We start from the raw sequence: 19,808 nt of genomic DNA on the forward strand, positions 1-19,808 counted from the left end.
TTGTTCACATTATTACTATTATTATTATTTTAGAGACAGGGTCTCGCTCTGTCGCCAAGGCTGGAGCTCAGGGGTGCATTCATAGCTCACTGCAGCCCCGAGATCCTGGACTCAAGCCACCCTCCCACGTCAGCCTCCTGAGTTACTGGGACTACAGGTGCCTGCCACCACGCCCTCCACCCCTAATTTTTAAATGATTCTCATAGAGACAGAATCTCGCTACATTGCCCAGTGTGGCCTCCAATTGCAGGTCTCAAGCCATCCTCCCACCTGAGCCTCCCCGAACGCTGGGAATACAGGTGCGCGCCACCATGCCCGGCCCATATCACATGTTTAATGGTGAAATGATAATGCTGGTTTTATGCATCTGTTCAAGCACATGTTTTTGAAGCATTTTTAGAAAGCACAGAAGCTCATATATGTTCAATGAAGACAATTTGGGAACAAATTTAATGCTGAGCTGGAAAAACATCATATATGCTGCTGTCATACATTTAACATATAAATGCAAGCATATTGAGGAAAGTATTCTAAAATGTCCACAGTAGTTAAAGCTGAATGGCGGGACCCAGTGGCTTTTCATTTTCCCCCATTTCCCAAATTGTCTTCCATTACCTTGTGCTACTTCAATCTCTGAATCCCAGAGCCTCCCCTGCAACCCGAGGACAAGGGCACGCAAGTCCGAAGGAAAGGGCATCGCTCGCCGAAAAGAGACTCAGACACGGAATCCTAGCTCACTTTTATTTCCTACGGAAACAAACATGTAAGCCGGCCTCCTCCAGCGACAAACAATCAGGCCCCCACAATGAAGTGGCCACTCGTGCAAGGACCATCCCCTAGGGGAGGAGGCACGACCTAGGAAGGGTCACCAGGCTGGGCTTAGCGCCTCTGTCCTGAGTGAAGCAGAGCCAAAAACACAGGCAGAAAGCACTGCACGATCCACATCAACAGGGAAAGCTGCAGGAGACAGGAGCTGATGGAGAGCTGGAGTTGGCGGTGGTCTGCAGCAGTCAGTCGGCTAAATGTGAGGGGCGAAGAACATCAGGTTAAAGGCGACACCTCTGCACCCATCTCCCCGGGCTCCCTCGGGTGGCGGCGGACCTGGTGTACCAGGTCTCTGTTCTGAGACCCTGTGCTTGGGTGTTCCCAGGTCTCTAGCTTTCTACCCCTCCGGGGAGGCGGATCCCAGCCCCCAACCCACCACCATCGTCCGCCCAGTCCCTTCCCTGTCCTGGTCCCGAACCGACATAAACAGTAGGTTGCCGGACACGGTGAAGTCCTTCAGAACCGCCCCTGGTCGGGGGAGCGGTGTGGCATCCGGGGACAGGACCCTGCGGACCAGCTCCGCTTCCATGGGCGATGAGAAAGGCATCGTGATGTTCCCGGTGGGGACCCCGTTAAGGAGCTTGGACTATGCCTAGGACTTGGCCGGTGCCCATCTCATCCCCACAGGCTGTCTTCCCACGCACTGGCCCAGGTCCTGAAGCAACCCCACCCAGCTGTCTTGATTCCCCACTTTCCTCTGTTGTACCCCAAGCTGACTCCTGTGTGCCCTTCCAAGGCCCTCCCCACCATGACCCCTGCCGCATCAGCCGTCCCCCCATCACTTGAACCCCCCCAGCCCCATCCAGCCCACACCCCAGCCACCGGCTCCCACCTTGCACGCTTCCCCCCAACTCCTGATCCTTTCTCATACCCAAGATCCCCTACCTCCTGGCGCTTTGCCCGTCACCCCATCGCCCAGCACCCACCGTGCACACGCTCCACCTCCCATCCCCTACCTGCTCCCTTCCTCCGAGCCACACCTCCCCACCTCCAACTCCCAGCCCCCACTCCCCCCCCACCCGGCCCCTTACCCCCATCTCCCAAACCCTACCTCCTGCACCTGGCCCTGCCCTCCCCCACCTCCTGGCCCTGCCCCCCACCTCTTGACCCTGTTGCCCCCAACAGGATACAACTGAACCAGGCGTCTTTCCGCCCCCCTGGCCCCGCACTGGCAGCTTCCATCCTGTGCAGAAGCAGCACTGCCACGCGGCACCCGTGGGGCGCCTCCTCCCGGCCCCGAGGCCCTTGCTGCCCCTGCACCCTGGGGACCTCCGTCGCCCGCAGCACCCGCCTCTCCTGGGCCGCCAGCATCGCCCCCTGGGCCACCAGGAACGCCAGGGCCTCCTGGGCCATCAGCATCGCCCGCCGCACCCCCTGTGCCCTGGCCTGCGGCCTGCATGGCTCCTGGGCCTCTGTGGCGCGCTCAGAGACAAAGTCGGGGCCCACGAGGACGCGGAGGCAGTGAGGCTGCAGGAAGTTCCGCCCCCTGGCGTGCGTGCGACTGGCAGCCCGGGATCCTCAGGGCGCCTGCGCACAGGGGTCCTACTTCCGGCCCTGAGAGACCCTGGGCGAGCCCTGGAGCACGTGACTGGTTCTCCCCGCCCGCCCCGCCCCAAGAGAGCCCGGGCCGGAAGGTGGCCACGATGCCAGCCTGGACCCCTCACCCCTGAGCAGCCGGCTGTCCGCCGGGCCCTTGTCCCGGGAGCCCTGCAGGGAGTCAGGCACGGCGGGGCCCAGCCTGTCCCGTCCCCTTGGTCTCCCTCACACCGAGGAGCAAGGCGGGTCTGGGAACATGGGGCCAGGGCTGTGCGGCCATCGTCCCAGACTCTGCCTGCCCTGCCTGTCCTTGGGGGAGTGCCCAGGACAGACCCCGGGGCCAGGCCTCTAACTGGGTTCAGCAGCTTCGGTCCCTGTCCTGGTCGCCCAGCCTGGTGGGGGAGCTGGAGCTGCAGGTCGGGTGGTTCGGGGGTGGCCTCCCGTCACCCAGGGGCTCCCTGGCCCCAGGTCGGGCCCCCAAAAACCCAGGGGCTCCGGTGGCCCCAGGTCCAGCCCATGTGGATGGGAGGCACCAGCGGGACCAGAGCTGGGGGAGGGAAGGGAGCCAGGACTCCTTGGGGGGACCCCATAGTTCCCTTGTCTCCCAGCACAGACCTCATGGGATCTCCCTCTCTCCCTCCTTCCCTTGCTCCCCTGGCAGCGTCGGAGGTGCGGAGGGCCCTCAGCTGGGAGGTGGCCCTGTGGTCTGCTGGCCTGCCGGGTGCTGGCCTACTTCTGTGTCTGGAAGGGCGTCAGATCCACAGGAAAGGTGCTGCGAGAGGTAGGCAGGGGTGGGGGTGGCATGGTCCTAGGAGCTGGGTGTCTGTCTCCACACCCTGTTCACAAGTCTGTGGGAGGAGAGGCTGCACTCCTCCATCCCGGGTGTCTGGGCTGCTCACCAGGCCAACTCAGGCTTCCCACATCCTGCACCCTGGGCTGGGCATGAAACCGATCCAATCGTCCCGTAGGCTGTTCTTTTTGATAAACATAGAAACTGACCCTTCTGGTCTTCAAGCTTGAACCTTACAGTTGTTTTATCTGAATTCCTTCCTCAGGAAATGACCTTGGGGCCTCTCAAAGTATCAAAGAACCGAAACTCACCAGATCACCACATCCAGGCAATGAGATGCTGGACCCCCTCATTCATCAGGATTGCTTTCTGGGCCCTCCCGAGTTCCTGTTTTCCTACACATTGGTGCATTTCTTCCCTGCTATATAAACCCTTAGTTTTAGTCAGGGAGATGGATTTGAGACTTAACTCCCATCCCCCGGCTGCAGCACCCAATTAAAGCTGTCTTCCCTGGTAATTGTCTTCGTCTCAGTCTTTGGCTTTCTGTGCCGCCAGCAGCAGGACCTAGACCAAACCCTTGGTATTTTGGTAACAGGCACACCCCCAGGAAAGGACCCCGGACACGGCTCCCACCTCTAGGCTTAAAGCGAATGCACTTCCCGCACCTCCAGTCTTCCGTGTAGCAGCTTTTACCTACGTATGTCTGTGCCACATCCAGTCCTGAGACAGCTGAGTGACCCTGAGAAAGGCTTCCCCGACACGGGAACAGAGGCTGGAGGGCTGGGGCTGGCAGAGGGCGGCAGGACTGCGGGGACACTCTTAGAGCGCTAAAAAGTCAATGCAGACACAGCAATAAAAGCATGCCATTTTCCAAAGCAGGCTCCGGCTTCCGCCTCTGCTGCTTTAAGAAGGGGTTGGGGTACAGGAGGTAGGGGGAACCTCCTCCAGCTGGAGCTGATGCGGTGAGCAAGGCTCTGCTCTGGAGGCCTCTGCAGCCGGCACCCTTCTGGGGACTGGGAAGGGAGCAGGGAAGGCAGCAGCCCAGGGAAAGCCTCGTCCCCCTGGAGCCGAGGCACTTGGCGGGAGAGCAGGATGAGAGTGGGCTGGAGAGCAGCCACACTGGCGGGGAAGGATGGGTGAAGGGATTCCACAGGTGTCTAGAAAGCTGGAAAGAGCTCCTTAGCAGGTCCAAGCCCCAGGTGTAGGGGAGGACCAGATGTGGAGGACAAAGACCATTGTCCAGGGGGATCTCCAGGCATTGGCATTATTGGGTCCTACTGAGATGGGGCCGTCAAGGAGAAAACACAGGCTGTGTGTGCCAGGGCGACAAATGAGTGCTGCTACCAAGCTCTGTCCTGTTTTCTGTGCACATCTCAGAGCCCCTCCAGTGACTGTCATCTCCGGCCTCCTCCTGCACCTCTGTGTTTGTAGACATCTTCTCACATTTCAGATCCTGCTGAGCCTCTGGGCCCCCTGCACGTGCCTTCTGACTCTCAGCTGCTGGGATGGGCACCTCTGTGCCCTGTGCCAGCGACCCTCCTGCAGCTCCCGACACATCTCCTTTTTTTTCCTGTGCCCTGCACAGGGTGGGCCTAGAAGCTCGGGGGAATTTGTACCCTTGGACACAGCCCCCCACCGATGCGGCCAAGAGTCACTGGATAAATGTCTTAGTTTCTCACCCTTTGAAGGACAACTCTGAGGTGTAGCTGACTGTGGAGCGAATGAAATGAAACGGATGCACAGCGATGGGTGTGGACAAAGGAACACCGACTTCTCAGGCTGCCGATACGTATCTCAGTAGAAGCACAGGGGAGGGGGAATGCTATATAGAGAAATATTGCTGTAGTATCTGAAGAGTTTAGAATGTATTGACCTAATATAGGAACAATAAAAGTGAAAACATTGGGAAAAAATTTAGATGAACTTTATTTGATTGTTGGAATGGAAAAGACTTTCTTCCTTCCTTTCTCTTCCTTCCTTCCTTCCTTCCTTCCTTCCTTCCTTCCTTCCTTCCTTCCTTCCTTCCTTCCTTTCTCTCTCTCTCTCTCTCTCTCTCTCTCTCTCTTTCTTTCTTTCTTCTTTCTTTCATTTTTCCATTATTATACTTTAAGCTCTGGGGTACATGTGCGCAATGTGCAGGTTTGTTACGTAGGTATACGTGTGCCATGCTGGTTTGCTGCACCCATCAACTCGTTGACCCAGCAATTTCATTACTGGGTATATACCCAAAGGATTATGAATCACTCTACTATAAAAACACATGCACACGTATGTTTATTGCAGTACTGTTCACAATAGCAAAGACTTGGAACCAACTCAAATGCCCATCAATGTTAGACCGGATTTTAAAAATGCGGCACATATACACCATGGAATATATGCAGCCATGAAAAAGAATGAGTTCGTGTCGTTTGCAGAGACGTGGATGAAGCTGGAAACCATCATTCTCGGCAAACTAACACAGGAACAGAAAACCAAACACTGCGTGTTCTCACTCATAAGTGGGAGTTGAACAATGAAAACACACGGACACAGGGAGGGGAACATCACACACCGGGGTCTGTCGGGGGTGGGGGGCTGGGGGAGGGATAGCGTCGGAAAAGACTGTTCTAAGCCTACTAGCAATGAGAATAATGATAACCAGTAACATTTGTTGGGTGGTTACCACGTCCCAAACCACTGTCGTAGGCACTAGACAAGAATCAGCTCATTTATCCAGAAATACACCACATTTTCATTGTCGTTATCCTTGGCGGCGAGATAATGGTTGGTTTTTTATTTTCTCTTCCAAACTTGCCCACATTTCCTCTTCTTTTACAGTGAACATGTATTACATTTATAAGCAGAAAGTGATTAAGAAAGTTATTCATTACTTGCTGTTGAGGAAAATTTCTAATGAGCTCCGGAGTGAGCCAGTTTGCCAAAGTTTAAATTAGCCTGTTCAATTCACTGGAGGCCGTATTTTTCCTCCGAAACTTGTTCTAATTGGCACCTTTGCTTGACGCAATGAGGCGGACGGTGCCGTGATGAAGTCCCTGAAGTCACCAAGCCTTGGGGCCCACGCTAGACACCATGGGGCCGATGTCGCCCGGCTCTCCCGGTTGTCTCTGTGGCTTTCAGCCACTTCCAAAAAACCATTGTTTCCAAATTCCATACACGCAGTTCATCCTACCTTGAAAGTTATTCCTCCAGAGGGCTGTTGATAGTTTGCTTCATCAGCATTTTGTCACTACCACACAATGAGATTTTTTTTTTTTCTTCCACACCTTGGGGGCACTCATGAAGAACACATGTGTGCTTAAACACAAAATGTACCAAGGCCCGTAAGAGCCCCTCCTCTCCAGAGGGCTGGTCCTGGTCCACACACACGCTGGCAGTGACAGCCTTTGTGTTTCCGAATCAGAGAAGACTTGCTCGGAATGGATGAAATGTATTTGAAATCACATTTGGCATCATCTGGAATGGCGAAGCTTCAGAGGTGACAGGGCCAGGATGTCTATATTCAGAGAGGGCCATCGAATTAAAGTTAAGCAGGGGTCTCTTTGCTTGAATTCCGGAGTTTCAAACCAGTACAGTCATGTGAGCTTGGATGGCCTGTAGGTACTTCCAACCCAACCTGCCCCCAGCCGACCTCACTGCCTGTCCCCCGACTCCCGGAATGGCTTCCCTCTGCTTCGTTCTCTGTCTTGGCGACACGTGTTTCCATGGCCCCGCACTCTGTCATCTCACCTTCCATCTAATCAGTTTCCTTCAATGTGTCGTCTCCACCCTCCCCAGGCCAGGTCGGCATCATCTCTCACCTATATGATGAGAACAATCTCCCCCGCTCTACACAGATTTCCAGCCCCTTTCCCAGGAATTTGGCCTGAGTGGGGTGGTCTAAGTGGGGATGGTGTAGGCTGGCCTCATGTGGACCAGGGGGAGGGCCCAGCCATACCTACCAGGGCTGGTGAGAGCGGCTTGTTTCACCCTGTGGGGGTCATTGCGGGCTCTTGTGTGGGACTCAGGATGGGGGTCTGTTGGGAAGCCCCGGCTGGCCTAGTCACCTGGCCTTGAGCCTTTGGTCTTCTCTGAGCGCCCACCCGCCATCACTTGAGGACAGTGAAAGGCAGCTGCGTTGACCCTTTGAGCAGCATGTGGCCGTTCCTAGGTTTGGTGGTAGGGGTGAGTGACCCTTTCCTGTGCAGGAATGGCGAGTACCCATTGTATGACAGTGATTTGTCTTAGTGCCTTATAGCCCAGCCTACTTTGTGAGCTCCATAAAGGCAGGAAGCTTGTCTGGAGCTTTTCTGTATCCCCAGTGCCAAACCCTGTACCGGGGAGACAGGAGGTACTCTCTCATTCTTTCTTTCAAGAAATATTTCCTGGCCGGGTGTGGTGGCTCACGCCTGTCATCCCACCATGCTGTAGAAGATGGAGTTGAGCATGTGAGTGAGGACCACACACAGCACAGGGAGTACCAGGTCGCCCAAGCCAAAGTATGCAGAGTTGGGAAAGATATAGCAGGGGACTGAAGTGAGGTAGAAAAGACAGATCATAGTGAGGTGGGCAACACAGGTAGGAAAGACTTTTCTTCAGCCCTGGGTGGAATGAGTCCTGAACAGCAGCACAAGGTGTCCATAGGAGACCATGACCAGAATGCAGAGTGCAAGAGCCACCAGAAACCTGAAGAAGATCAGGGCAAGTTCATTGGTATGTGTGCTGGAGCAACAGAGTCTGAGCAGGGAGGGAGGTCGCAGAAGAAGTGTGTGATGAGGCAAGGCCTGCAGAACTCGGGTAGAGCTGTGAGGATGGTGTAGGTGAATGCGTTGGCCAAGGCCAGCAGGCAGGAGATGGAAGTGAAGCCCCTGTGGGTCAGTCGGCCCACGACGACTGAGTAGTGCAATGGCTGGCAGATAGCTGCATAGTAATCATAGGCCACGGCTGTGAGGAGGAAGAACTCCCAGGGTGCCAGGACGTGGAGAAAGCATATCTGGATGAGACAAGCATAATAAGGCATGGGCCCCACTAGAGCCAGCAAATGCACCAGCACCTAAGGCATCATGTTGGAGATACAGGCAGCATCCATCAGCGAGAGGCTGCCCAAGAAGAAGTACATGGGAGTGTGGTGTCAGTAGTCCACTGCGAACATGTGGCTCCCAATCCACAACCACTATGTAGATCAGCAGAAAGGTGGTGAACAGCAGGGGCCTCCAAGCCTTGCTGTCCCTCAGGCCTTCCAGAAGCAACTGGGACACTAGGGTCCCATTCCACAGCTGCAAGGAACCACGCACAGAACCCTGCACCCTGTAGTGTCCAACTCAGAGTCAGATGAGAGTCTAGGTGTGGAGTCCCAACTTACAAGGAGAAGATGGGATGAGGGAAGGACTAATGACTAGGCAGGCAGGTTTCAGATTTAATGGAGGAAGACTTGTTGGTTCAATACAATGAGGAGCCTCAAATGGCCAGGCAAATCTTTCATCTCCTGTTGAATAGAGCTTTTTTTGGGAGGAAGTGATGGGGATCAGCCTTTAGGGTATCCATGGATGGCTTTGCTGGCAAAACTGTGGCAGGTGGGAGGGCAGATACATATACAGAAAAAGTCTCTATTCCTGGAACAAAAATCCTCCTGCTCCCTGAATGAGAGAGTGGGTCCAGTAAAGTCCACCTTCCACCAGGCAGTTGGCTGCTCCCCCTGAGGTGACAACCTAATAAGCATTGCTTTACATTGGGTACACAGCAGTGGTAAGTACCCAGATCAGCCTCGGTGTGGTAAAGACCATGTTGTGTCATCCTTCCCGTAGCTGTGTCTCAAATCTCCCTGTTTGCAGAGTCAGCCCAAGCTGTGTGGAAGGCTGCGGCCATCAGCTTGTGCGTGCCTACCTACCTATGTGTCCAAAACTAGGTCTGCCAGTCCAAAGACATCAGGACAACAGACACCAACCTGTCTTGTCTGTGAGGAAGGTGTGGGAGGAGGAAGAGGGTGTCTGGTATCTGGAGCGGCTTGTGGCTTGAAGGAGCATTTCACCGAGCAAGGTTCCCACAGAGAGCCTGCCCCTGGGGCTGACACCGTATCTATGTCCTGTTCTCTGACACTTGGCCCTGTGCAGGCAGCATTCTTCTTTTCTTAGGCCTGTGCAGGAGGGACCTGCAGCCAGAGACCTGGAGCCAAAATCACAGGGCCCCTTGCACCTAGGTCGGAGCATGGGTCAAGGGGTCAGACCAGGTCGGCCTCCCTTCAGTTGTAGCCAACTTGAGTCTTTTTTTTCATTCCCCAGATAATCTGACCCCAAGGAAAGTAATTCAACACTGCAGAAATGACGGAGACGGAGTGAAAGTTTACACATGCACACTCCCCCTGCAACCCACAGAGTGACTACTGTTACCACGCTGGGTAGGTGCTGATAGCTAGAGTTCATGTTCCACATATCACATAAGGCTATATCTTTATAATTTCTTTCCTTCTACTAACATTGTGCTTGCTTTGTTCTTGCAATTCTAGTTTCTTGAAATGCAACATTAGGTCATTTATTTGAGATATTTCTTCTTTTTGATGTAGGCATTTATTGCTATAAACTTCCCTGTTAGAACTGGTTTTCCTGTATTCCATAGGTTTTGATATTTTGTTTCCAATTTCTTTACTCCCAGGGAATGTTTAAATTTCCCTTTTAATTTCTTAATTGACCCATTGATTGTTTAGGAGTAGATTTTTAAATTTAGATATTAATATGGTTTGGCTCTGTGTCCCCATCCAAATCTCAATTCAAATTGTAATCCCCATAATCCCCATGTGTTAAGGAAGGGACCCAGTGGGAGGTGAATGGATCACTGGGGAAGTTTCTCCCATGCTGTTCTCCTCATAGTGAGTGAATTCTCATGAGATGTGATAGTTTTATAAGTATTTGGAAGTTCCTCCTTCACTCTCTCTTCTCTCTGCTGCTGCCTTACAAAGAGGTGCTTGCTTCCCCTTTGCTCTCTGCCATTATTGTAAGTTTCCTGAGGTTTCCCCAGCCACGTAGAACTGTGAGTCAATTAAACCTCTTTTGTTTATGAATTACGCAATCTTGGGTAGTATATTTATAGTAGTGTGGGAACAAACTAATATAGTAAACTGGTACTGCAGAGAATGGGGCACTGCTATAAAGTTTGTTACATAAGTAAATGTGTGCCATGGTTGTTTGCTACACCTATCAACACATCACCTAGGTATTAAGCCCTGCATGCATTAGCTGTTTATCCTGATGCTCTAGGAGCCAAATGTTAATCACCAAAACAATTGGGAAAATGTCTCCAGGGCATGTCACAGATCTTGGCAGCAGCCCCTCCCATCACAGATCCAGAAGCTTAGAAGGGAAAAATGGTTTCCTGGTTTGGGTCCAGGGCCTCTGCTGCTCTATGAAGTCTTGGGACTTGGTGCTTTGCATTCCAGCTGCACCAGCTGCAGCTGGGGCTACAAGGGGCCAAGGTATAGCTCAGGCAGTGGCTTCAGAGGGTGCAAGCCCCAAAACTTGGTGGCTTTCATGTGGTGTTGGGCCTGCAAATTCATGAAAGTCAAGAAGTGAAGTTGGGGAACCTCCACCTAGATTTCAGAGGATGCATGGAAACACCTGGACGTCCAGGCAGAAGTCTGCTGTAGGGGCCAAGCCCTCATGGAGAACTTCTGCTAGGGCAATGTAGAAGGTATATGTGGGGTTGGAGCACCCATAGAGTCCCCATTCACTAGAATGGCATTCACCCATCCACCAGAAATGCTGGGTGATGGTTCACCAATTATTATGTTGCCTCTCTGAGAGTGATAATCTGGCCATGCCAGGGGGAGAGGCCGTTTCCTGATGGTCCACACTTGTTAACATCAAAATGTTAATTGGATGCAGGCCCCAGGGAGAAGAAACTTTCTGGGCATGCATATTAAGAGACAAAAATGGTGAAGTATGATCTTCCATTGGAAAAAGGAAGAAAGCCTCAGGTGGGCATGCATGTATAACTCCCTAGACACACTGGGCATGCTCACTTCCCAAGGGTAAGGAGGGCTCTGTGCATGTGGGCAGCCCACCCTAAGGGAAGAATCATGGGAAAGAGGTGAGCTTATAAATGTCCTAGGATCACAGTTAAACAGGGCACTTGACCTTCTCTCTTTAATTAAACCTTCATGTGCCCCCTTGGGTCTCTTCCAAGTGCACCTTGCTTTCCTGTTGTAAGGCATTTTAAAATAAACTTCCATTCCTGCTCTGGAACTTGCCTCGGTCTCTTTTTCTGCATTATGCCCTGCAGTCGAATTCTTTCTTCTAAGGAGGCAAGGACTGAAGTTGCTACGGACCCATACAGATAGGCCAACGGTAACTTGGGGTATCTCAAATCTCTGCCACTGCTAACAAGTTCTCACAAGATCTGATGGTTTTGTAAGGCAGTTTTCCCTGCTCTTACTCACTCTTTCTCACTTGCCACCATGTAAGATGTGCCTGCTTCCCTTTCCACCATTTCCTGAGGCCTCCCCAGCCATGCAGAACTGTGAGCCAATTAAACCTCTTTCCTGTATAAATTACCCAGTCCTGGGCATGTCTTTCCAGTAGTGTGAGAACAAACTAATACAGATATATGTGTGGATTATCTGAAGTCCCTCATTTTCTAGTTTTATACCATTTTGTGATCAGAAAAGATACCTGATATGACTTCAGTCTTCTCGAATTTGTTAAGACTTGTTTGGTGGCATAACATATTATATATCTCAGAGAATGTTCCATGTGCAGTTGGGAAGAAAGTGTATTCTGCAGCTATTGGATGGATTTTTCTGTATATATGTGTTAGATCCATTTGCTCTAGAGTGTAGTATATGCTTCTTGTTTCTTATTCATTTTCTGTCTTGGTGATTTTTCCATTACTGAAAGAGGTTGTTAAAGCCCCCTAGTATTATTGTATTGCAGTCTGTCTCTTTTTCAGACAAATTAATATTTCTTTTATATATTTAGGTGCTCTAATATTGAGTGTACATATGTTTACAATTGCTATACCCTTTTGTTGAAATGACCACTTTATCATTAGTGATTTTCTTTGTCTCTTTTTAGAGGTTTTGACTTAATGTCTATTTATCTCATACAACTATAGCTATTGCTGCTCTCTTTGTGTTTTCATTAGAGTGGAGTATCTTTTTTCATCCCTTCACTTTGACTCTATGTGTCTTTACAGGTGAAATAAGTCTCTTGTAGGTAACAAATGGCTGGGTCTTAATTTGTAAATCCATTTAGCTAGTCTATGTTGTTTGATTGGACAATATATCCCATTTACATTCAAGGTAATTGTTGATAAGTAGGAACTTACTACTGCCATTTTGTTAATTGTTTCCTAATTGCTTTGTCAATTCTCTCTTTTTCCTTCTCCTACTGATTTTCTTTGTGGTTAAGGGATTACTCTTGTAGTATGTTTTGGTTCTTTGTTTTTTATTTTTTGTTTATCTGTTATAGCTTTTTGCTTTGTGGTTACCATGAGGCTTAAAGGAAACATCTTAAAGTTATAACAGGTTATTTAAAGCTGGTAACAACTTAGGTCACAAAAATAAAAACCTCTGCACATTTACTCCACTCCCTCCACACACAATTTTTCGAGACAGGAACTCACTCTGTTGACGTGGTTATAGTGAGGTGGCATGATCAGAGCTCACTGTAGACTCGACCACTGGGGCTCAAGTGATTCTCCTGCCTCAACCTCCCCAGAGGCTGAGATTACAAGCACAAGCCACTATGCCTAGGTAATGTCTTTTTCTTTTTACTACAGATGAGGTTTCCCCATGATGCCCAGTGTGGTCTTGAACTCTTGAGCTCCAGCAATCCTTCCACTTCAGCACAATATGCTGGGATTACAGGTGGCAGCCACTGCATCTGGCCCATATTTTGAGTTTTTCATGTCACATTTTACAACTGTTCATATTGCATATTTTAAAATAAACCATTGTCGTTATTCTTTTTTAATTATTATACTTTAAGTTCTAGGGTACATGTGCACAATGTGCAGGTTTGTTACATAGGTATACATGTGCCATGTTGGTTTGCTGCACCCATCAACTCGTCATTTACATTAGGTATATATCCTAATGCTATCCCTCCCCCAGCTCCCCACCCCCAGAGAGGTGTGGTGTTCCCCACCCTGTGTCCAAGTATTCTCATTCTTCAATTCCTGCCTACAAGTGAGAACATTTGGTGTTTGGTTTTCTGCGTTTGTGATAATTTGCTGAGAATGATGGTTTCCAGCTGCATCCATGTCCCTGCAAAGGACATGAACTCATCCGTTTTTATGGCTGCATAGTATTCCATGGTGTGTATGTGCCACATTTTCTTAATCCAGTCTATCATTGATGGACATTTGGGTTGGTTCCAAGTCTTTGCTATTGTGAATAGTGCCACAATAAACATACGTGTGCATGTGTCTTTATAGTAGGATGACTTATAATCCTTTGGGTATATATCCAGTAATGGGATGGCTAGGTCAAATGGTATTTCTAGTTCTAGATCCTTGAGGAATCGCCACACTGTCTTCCACAATGGTTGAACTAATTTACACTCCCACCAACAGTGTAAAAGCGTTCCTGTTTCTCCACATCCTCTACAGCATCTGTTGTTTCCTGACATTTTAATGATTGCCATTCTAACTGGCGTGAGATGGTATCTCATTGCGGTTTTGATTTGCATTTCTCTGATGACCAGTGATGATGAGCATTTTTTCATGTATCTGTTGGCTGCATAGATGTCTTCTTTTCAGAAATGTCTGTTCATATCCTCTGCCCACTTTTTGATGGGGTTGTTTGTTGTAAATTTGTTTAAGTTCTTTGTAGATTCTGGATATTAGCCCTTTGTCAGATGGGTAAATTGCAAACATTTTCTCCCATTCTGTAGGTTGCCTGTTCACGCTGATCGTAGTTTCTTTTGCTGTGCAGAAGCTCTTTAGTTCAATTAGATCCCATTTGTCTATTTCGGCTTTTGTTGCTATTGCTTTTGGTGTTTTAGTCATGAAGTCCTTGCCCATGCCTATGTCCTGAATGGTATTGCCTAAGTCTTTTTTTTTTCTTTTTGGTTTTAAGTCTAACATTTAAGTCTTTAATCCATCTTGAGTTAATTTTTGTATAAGGTATAAGGAAGGGATCCAATTTCAGCTTTCTAAATATGGCTAGCCAGTTTTCCCAGCACCATTTATTAAATAGGGAATCCTTTCCTCATTTCTTGTTTTTGTCAGGTTTGTCAAAGATCAGATGGCTGTAGATGTGTGGTGTTATTTCTGAGGCCTCTGTTCTGTTCCATTGGTCTATATCTCTGTTTTGGTACCAGTACAATGCTGTTTTGGTTACTGTAGCCTTGTAGTATAGTTTGAAGTCAGGTAGTGTAATGCCTCCAGCTTTGATCTTTTTGCTTAGGATTGTCTTGGCAATGCGGGGTCTTTTTTGGTTCCATATGAACTTTAAAGTTGTTTTTTCCAATTCTGTGAAGAAAGTCATTGGTAGCTTGATGGGGATGGCATTGAATCTATAAATTACCTTGGGCAGTATGGTCATTTTCACGATATTGATTCTTCCTATCCATAAGCATGGAATGTTCTTCCATTTGTTTGTGTCCTCTTTTATTTTGTTGAGCAGTGGTTTGTAGTTCTCCTTGAAGAGGTCCTTCACATCCCTTGTAAGTTGTATTCCTAGGTATTTTATTCTCTTTGTAGCAAATGTTCACTCATGATTTGGCTCTCTGTTTGTCTGTTATTGGTGTATAGAAATGCATGTGATTTTTGCACATTGATTTTGTATCCTGAGACTTTGCTGAAGTTGCTTATCAGCTTAAAGCTGAGACAATGGGGTTTTCTAAACATACAATCATGTCATCTGCAAACAGGGACAATATGACTTCCTCTTTTCCTAGTTGAATACCCTTTATTTCTTTCTCTTGCCTGATTGCCCTGGCCAGAACTTCGAACACTATGTTGAACAGGAGTGGTGAGAGAGGGCATCCTTGTCTTGTGCTGGTTTTCAAAGGGAATCCTTCCAGTTTTGCCCATTCAGTATGCTATTGACTGTGGGTTCATCATAAATAGCTCTTATTATTTTGAGATACGTTCCATCAATACCGAATTTATTGAGAGTTTTTAGCATGAAGGGCTGTTGAATTTTGTTGAAGGCTTTTTCTGCATCTATTGAAATAATCATGTGGTTTTTGTCATTGGTTCTGTTTATGTGATGGATTATGTTTATTGATTTACATATGTTGAACCAGCCTTGTATCCCAGGGAGGAAGCCAACTTGATTGTGGTGGATAAGCTTTTTGATGTGCTGCTGAATTCAGTTAGCCAGTATTTTATTGAGGATTTTCGCATCGATGTTCATCAGAGATATTGGTCTAAAATTCTTTTTTTGTTGTATCTCTGCCAGGCTTTGGTATCAGGATGATGCTGGCCTCATAAAATGAGTTATGGAGAATTCCCTCTTTTTCTATTGATTGGAATAGTTTCAGAAGGAATGGTAGCAGCTCCTCTTCGTACCTCTGGTAGAATTCGGCTGTGAATCTGTCTGGTCCTGGACTCTTTTTGATTGGTAGGCTATTAATTATTGCCTCAATTCAGAGCCTGTTATTGGTCTATTTAGAGATTCAACTTCTTCCTGGTTTAGCCTTAGGAGGGTGTGTGTGTCCAGGAATTTATCTATTTCTTCTAGATTTCTAGTTTATTTGCATAGAGGTGTTTATAATATTCTCTGATGGTAGTTTGTATTTCTGTGGGATCAGTGGTGATATCCCCTTTACCATTTTTTGTTGCGTCTATTTGATTCATTTTTTTTAGATGGAGTCTCACTCTGTCGCCCAGGCTGGAGTGCTGTGGTGTGATCTCGGCTCACTGAAAGCTCTGCCTCCCGGGTTCACACTGTTCTCCTGTCTCAGCCTCCCAGGTAGCTGGGACTACAGGCGCCTGCCACCATGCCTGGCTAATTTTGTGTGTGTGTGTGTGTGTGTGTGTGTGTGTGTGTGTGTGTGTTTAGCAGAGACAGGGTTTCACCATGTTAGCCAGGTGGACCTTGTGATCTGCCCATCTCAGCCTCCCAACGTGCTGGGATTACAGGCATGAGCAACCACACCCAGCCTATTTGATTCTTTTATTTTTTCTTCTTTATTCATCTTGCTAGAAGTCTATCAATTTTGTTGATCTTTTCAAAAAACCAGCTCCTGGATTCATTGATTTTTTTGAAGTGTTTTTTTGTCTCTATCTCCTTCAGTTCTGCTCTGGCCTTCTGCTAGCTTTTGAATTTGTTTGCTTTTGCTTCTCTAGTTTTTTAAATTTTGATGTTAGGGTGTCGATTTTAGATCTTTCCTGCTTTCTCTTGTGGGCATTTAGTGCTGTAAATTTGCCTCTACACATTGTGTTAAATGTGTCCCAGATATTCTGGTACATTGTGTCTTTGTTCTCACTGGTTTCAAAGAACATCTTTATTTCTGTCTCCATTTTGTTATTTACCCAGTAGTCATTCAGAAGCAGTTTGTTCAGTTTCCATGTAGTTTTGCGGTTTTTAATGAGTTTCTTAATCGTGAGTTCTAATTTGATTGCACTGTGGTCTGAGAGACAGTTTGTTGTGATTTCTGTTCTTTTATATTTGCTGAGGAGCACTTTACTCCCAATTATATGATCAACTTTAGAATTAGTGCAATGTGGTGCTGAGAAGAATGTATATTCTGTTGATCTGGGGTGGAGAGTTCTGTAGATGTCTATTAGGTCCTCTTGGTGCAGAGCTGAGTTCAAGTCCTGGATATCCTTGTTAACCTCCTGTCTCATTTATCTGTCTAATATTGACAGTGGGGTGTTAAAGTCTCCCATTATTATTGTGTGGGAGTCTAAGTCTCTTTGTAGGTCTCTAGGGACTTGCTTTATGAATCTGGATGTTCCTATATTGGGTGCATATATATTTAGGATAGTTAGCTCTTCTTGTTAAATTAATCCCTTTACCATTATGTAATGGCCTTGTCTCTTTTGATCTTTGTTGGTTTAAAGTCTGTTTTATCAGAGACTAGGCTTTTTTTTTTGGTTCTCCATTTGCTTGGTAGATCTTCCTCCATCCCTTTATTTTGAGCCTATGTGTGTCTCTGCAGTGAGATGGGTCTCCTGAATGCAGCACACTGATGGGTCTTGACTCTTTATCCAATGTGCCAGTCTGTGTCTTTTAATTGGGGCATTTAGCCCATTTACTTTTAAGGTTAATATTGTTATGTGGGAATTCGATCCTGTCATTATGATGTTAGCTGGTTATTTTGCCCATTGACTCATGCAGTTTCTTCATAGCATCGATGGTCTTTACAATTTGGCATGTTTTTGCAGTGGCTGGTTCCAGTTGTTCCTTACCATGTTTAGTGCTTCCTTCAGGAGCTCTCATAATGCAGGCCTGGTGGTGACAAAATCTCTCAGCATTTGCTTGTCTGTAAAGGAATTTATTTCTCCTTCACTTATGAAGCTTAGTTTGGCTAGATATGAAATTCTGGGTTGAAAATTCTTTCCTTAAGAATGTTGAATATTGGCCCCCACTCTCTTCTGGCTTGTAAGGTTTCTGCTGAGAGGTCCGCTGTTAGTCTGATGGGCTTCCCTTTGTGGGTAACGTGACCTTTCTCTCTGGCTGCCTTTAACATTTTTTCCTTCATTTCAACCTTGGTAAATCTGACATTTTATGTCTTGGGGTTGCTTTTCTCAAGGAGTATCTTTGTGGTGTTCTCTGTATTTCCTGAATTTGAATGTTGGCCTGTCTTGCTAGGTTGGGGAAGTTCTCCTGGATAATATGCTGCAGAGTGTTTTCCAACTTGGTTCCATTCTCCCTGATAGTTTCAGGTACACCAATCAGACGTAGATTTGGTCTTTTCACATAGTCCCATATTTCTTGGAGGCTTTGCTCTTTTCTTTTCACTCTTTTTTCTCTAAACTTGTCTTCTTGCTTTATTTCATTAATTTGATCTTCAATCACTGATATCCTTTCTTCCACTTGATGGAATCGGCTATTGAAGCTTGTGCATGCATCACGAAGTTTTTGTGCCATGGTTTTCAGTTCCATCAGGTCATTTAAGGTCTTCTCTACAATGTTTATTCTAGTTAGCCATTCATCTAACCTTTTTTCTCAAGGTTTTTAGCTTCCTTGCGATGGGTTAGAACATGCTCCTTTAGCTTGGAGAAGTTTGTTATTACTGACCTTCTGAAGCCTACTTCTGTCAACTCGTCAAAGCCATTCTCCATGCAGTTTTGTTCCATTGCTGGCGAGGAGCTGCAATCCTTTGGAGGAGAAGAGGTGCTCTAGTTTTTAGAATTTTTAGATGTTCTGCTCTGATTTCTCCCCATCTTTGTGGTTTTATCTACCTTTGGTCTTTGATGTTGGTGACCTACAGATGGGAATTTGGTGTAGATGTCTCTTTTGTTGATGTTGATCCAATTCCTTCCAGTTTATTAGTTTTCCTTCTAAAGGTCAGGTCCCTCAGCTGCAGGTCTTTTGGTTTGCTGGAGGTCCACTCCAGACCCTGTTTGCCTGGTATCACCAGTGGAGGCTGCAGAACAGCAAATATTGCAGAACAACAAATATTGCTGCCTGATCCTTCCTCTGGAATCTTCGTCCCAGAGAGGCACCCACCTGTATGAGGTGTCTGTCAGTCCCTACTGGAAGGTGTCTCCCAGTTAGGCTACACAGGGGTCAGGGACCCACTTCAGGAGGTAGTCTGTCCATTTTCAGAGCTCAAACACTGTGCTGGGAGAACCAATACTCTTTTCAGAGTTGTCAGACATGGACGTTTATGTCTGCAGAAGTTTTTGCTGCCTTTTGTTCAGCTATGCCCTGCCCATAGAGGTGGAGTCTACAGAGGCGGTAGGCCTTGCTGAGCTGTGGTGGGCTCCACCCAGTTCGAGCTTCCTGGCTGCTTTGTTTACCTACTCAAGCCTCAGCAATGGGGGACGCCCCTCTTCCCACCAGGCTGCTGCCTTGCAGGTTGGTCTCAGACTGCTGCGCTAGCAGTAAGCAAGGCTCCGTGGGCATGGGATACACCAAGCCAGGCACGGGAGAGAATCTCCTGGTCTGCTGGTTGCTAAGACCGTGGGAAAAGTGCAGTATTTGGGCAATAGTGTCCCAGTTTCCCAGGTCCAGTCTGTCACAGCTTCCCTTGTCTAGGAAAGGGAAATCCCCTGACCCATTGCACTTCCCGGGTGAGGTGATGCCCCGCCCTGCTTTGGCTCACACTCTGTGGACTGCACCCGCTGTCCAACCAGTCCCAAATAGATGAACGAGGTACCTCAGTGGAAATGCAGAAATCACCCTTCTTCTGCATCAATCACACTGGGAGCTGCAGATCGGAGCTGTTCCTGTTAGGCCATCTTGGAAAGGAGCCCCTTTGTCATTATTCTTTATAGTTTTGTCTTTTAACCTTCATGCTAAAGAAGTAAGCAAAGTATACACCATCATTACAGTAATATTGTAAATGGAACTGTGTACTCACTTTTATCAGTGAGTTTGATAAATTCAGACATTATCATATTCATTAACATCCTTTTCTTTCAGCTTGAAGAACTCCCTTTAGCTTTTCTGTAAGATAGGTCTAGTGATTATGAATTGTCTCTGCTTTTGTTTTTCTGAGAAAGTCTCTATTGTCTTGATTTCTGGGTATAGTGTTTTTAGTAGGTAGTTCTTTTTTTCCTTCAGCAC

The 19,808-nt window shown here is 47.7% G+C and overlaps 1 protein-coding gene across 1 annotated transcript; it reads right to left on the reverse strand.

The window, feature by feature from the left end:
* Positions 1-743: 743 nt before the first annotated feature.
* On the reverse strand, positions 744-2,231 carry LOC140710812 (cancer/testis antigen 1-like). The gene is made up of 3 exons (XM_073013293.1): positions 1,954-2,231; positions 1,248-1,380; positions 744-1,018 (listed from the first exon to the last, which is right to left on the reverse strand). The coding sequence occupies exons 1-3, from the start codon at positions 2,222-2,224 to the stop codon at positions 880-882; spliced, it is 543 nt and encodes a 180-aa protein (XP_072869394.1). The 5' UTR covers positions 2,225-2,231; the 3' UTR covers positions 744-879.
* Between the last annotated feature and the right edge of the window lie 17,577 nt (positions 2,232-19,808).

The sequence above is a fragment of the Chlorocebus sabaeus genome, chromosome X (genome assembly GCF_047675955.1).
Source record: "Chlorocebus sabaeus isolate Y175 chromosome X, mChlSab1.0.hap1, whole genome shotgun sequence".
Taxonomy (NCBI): domain Eukaryota; kingdom Metazoa; phylum Chordata; class Mammalia; order Primates; family Cercopithecidae; genus Chlorocebus; species Chlorocebus sabaeus.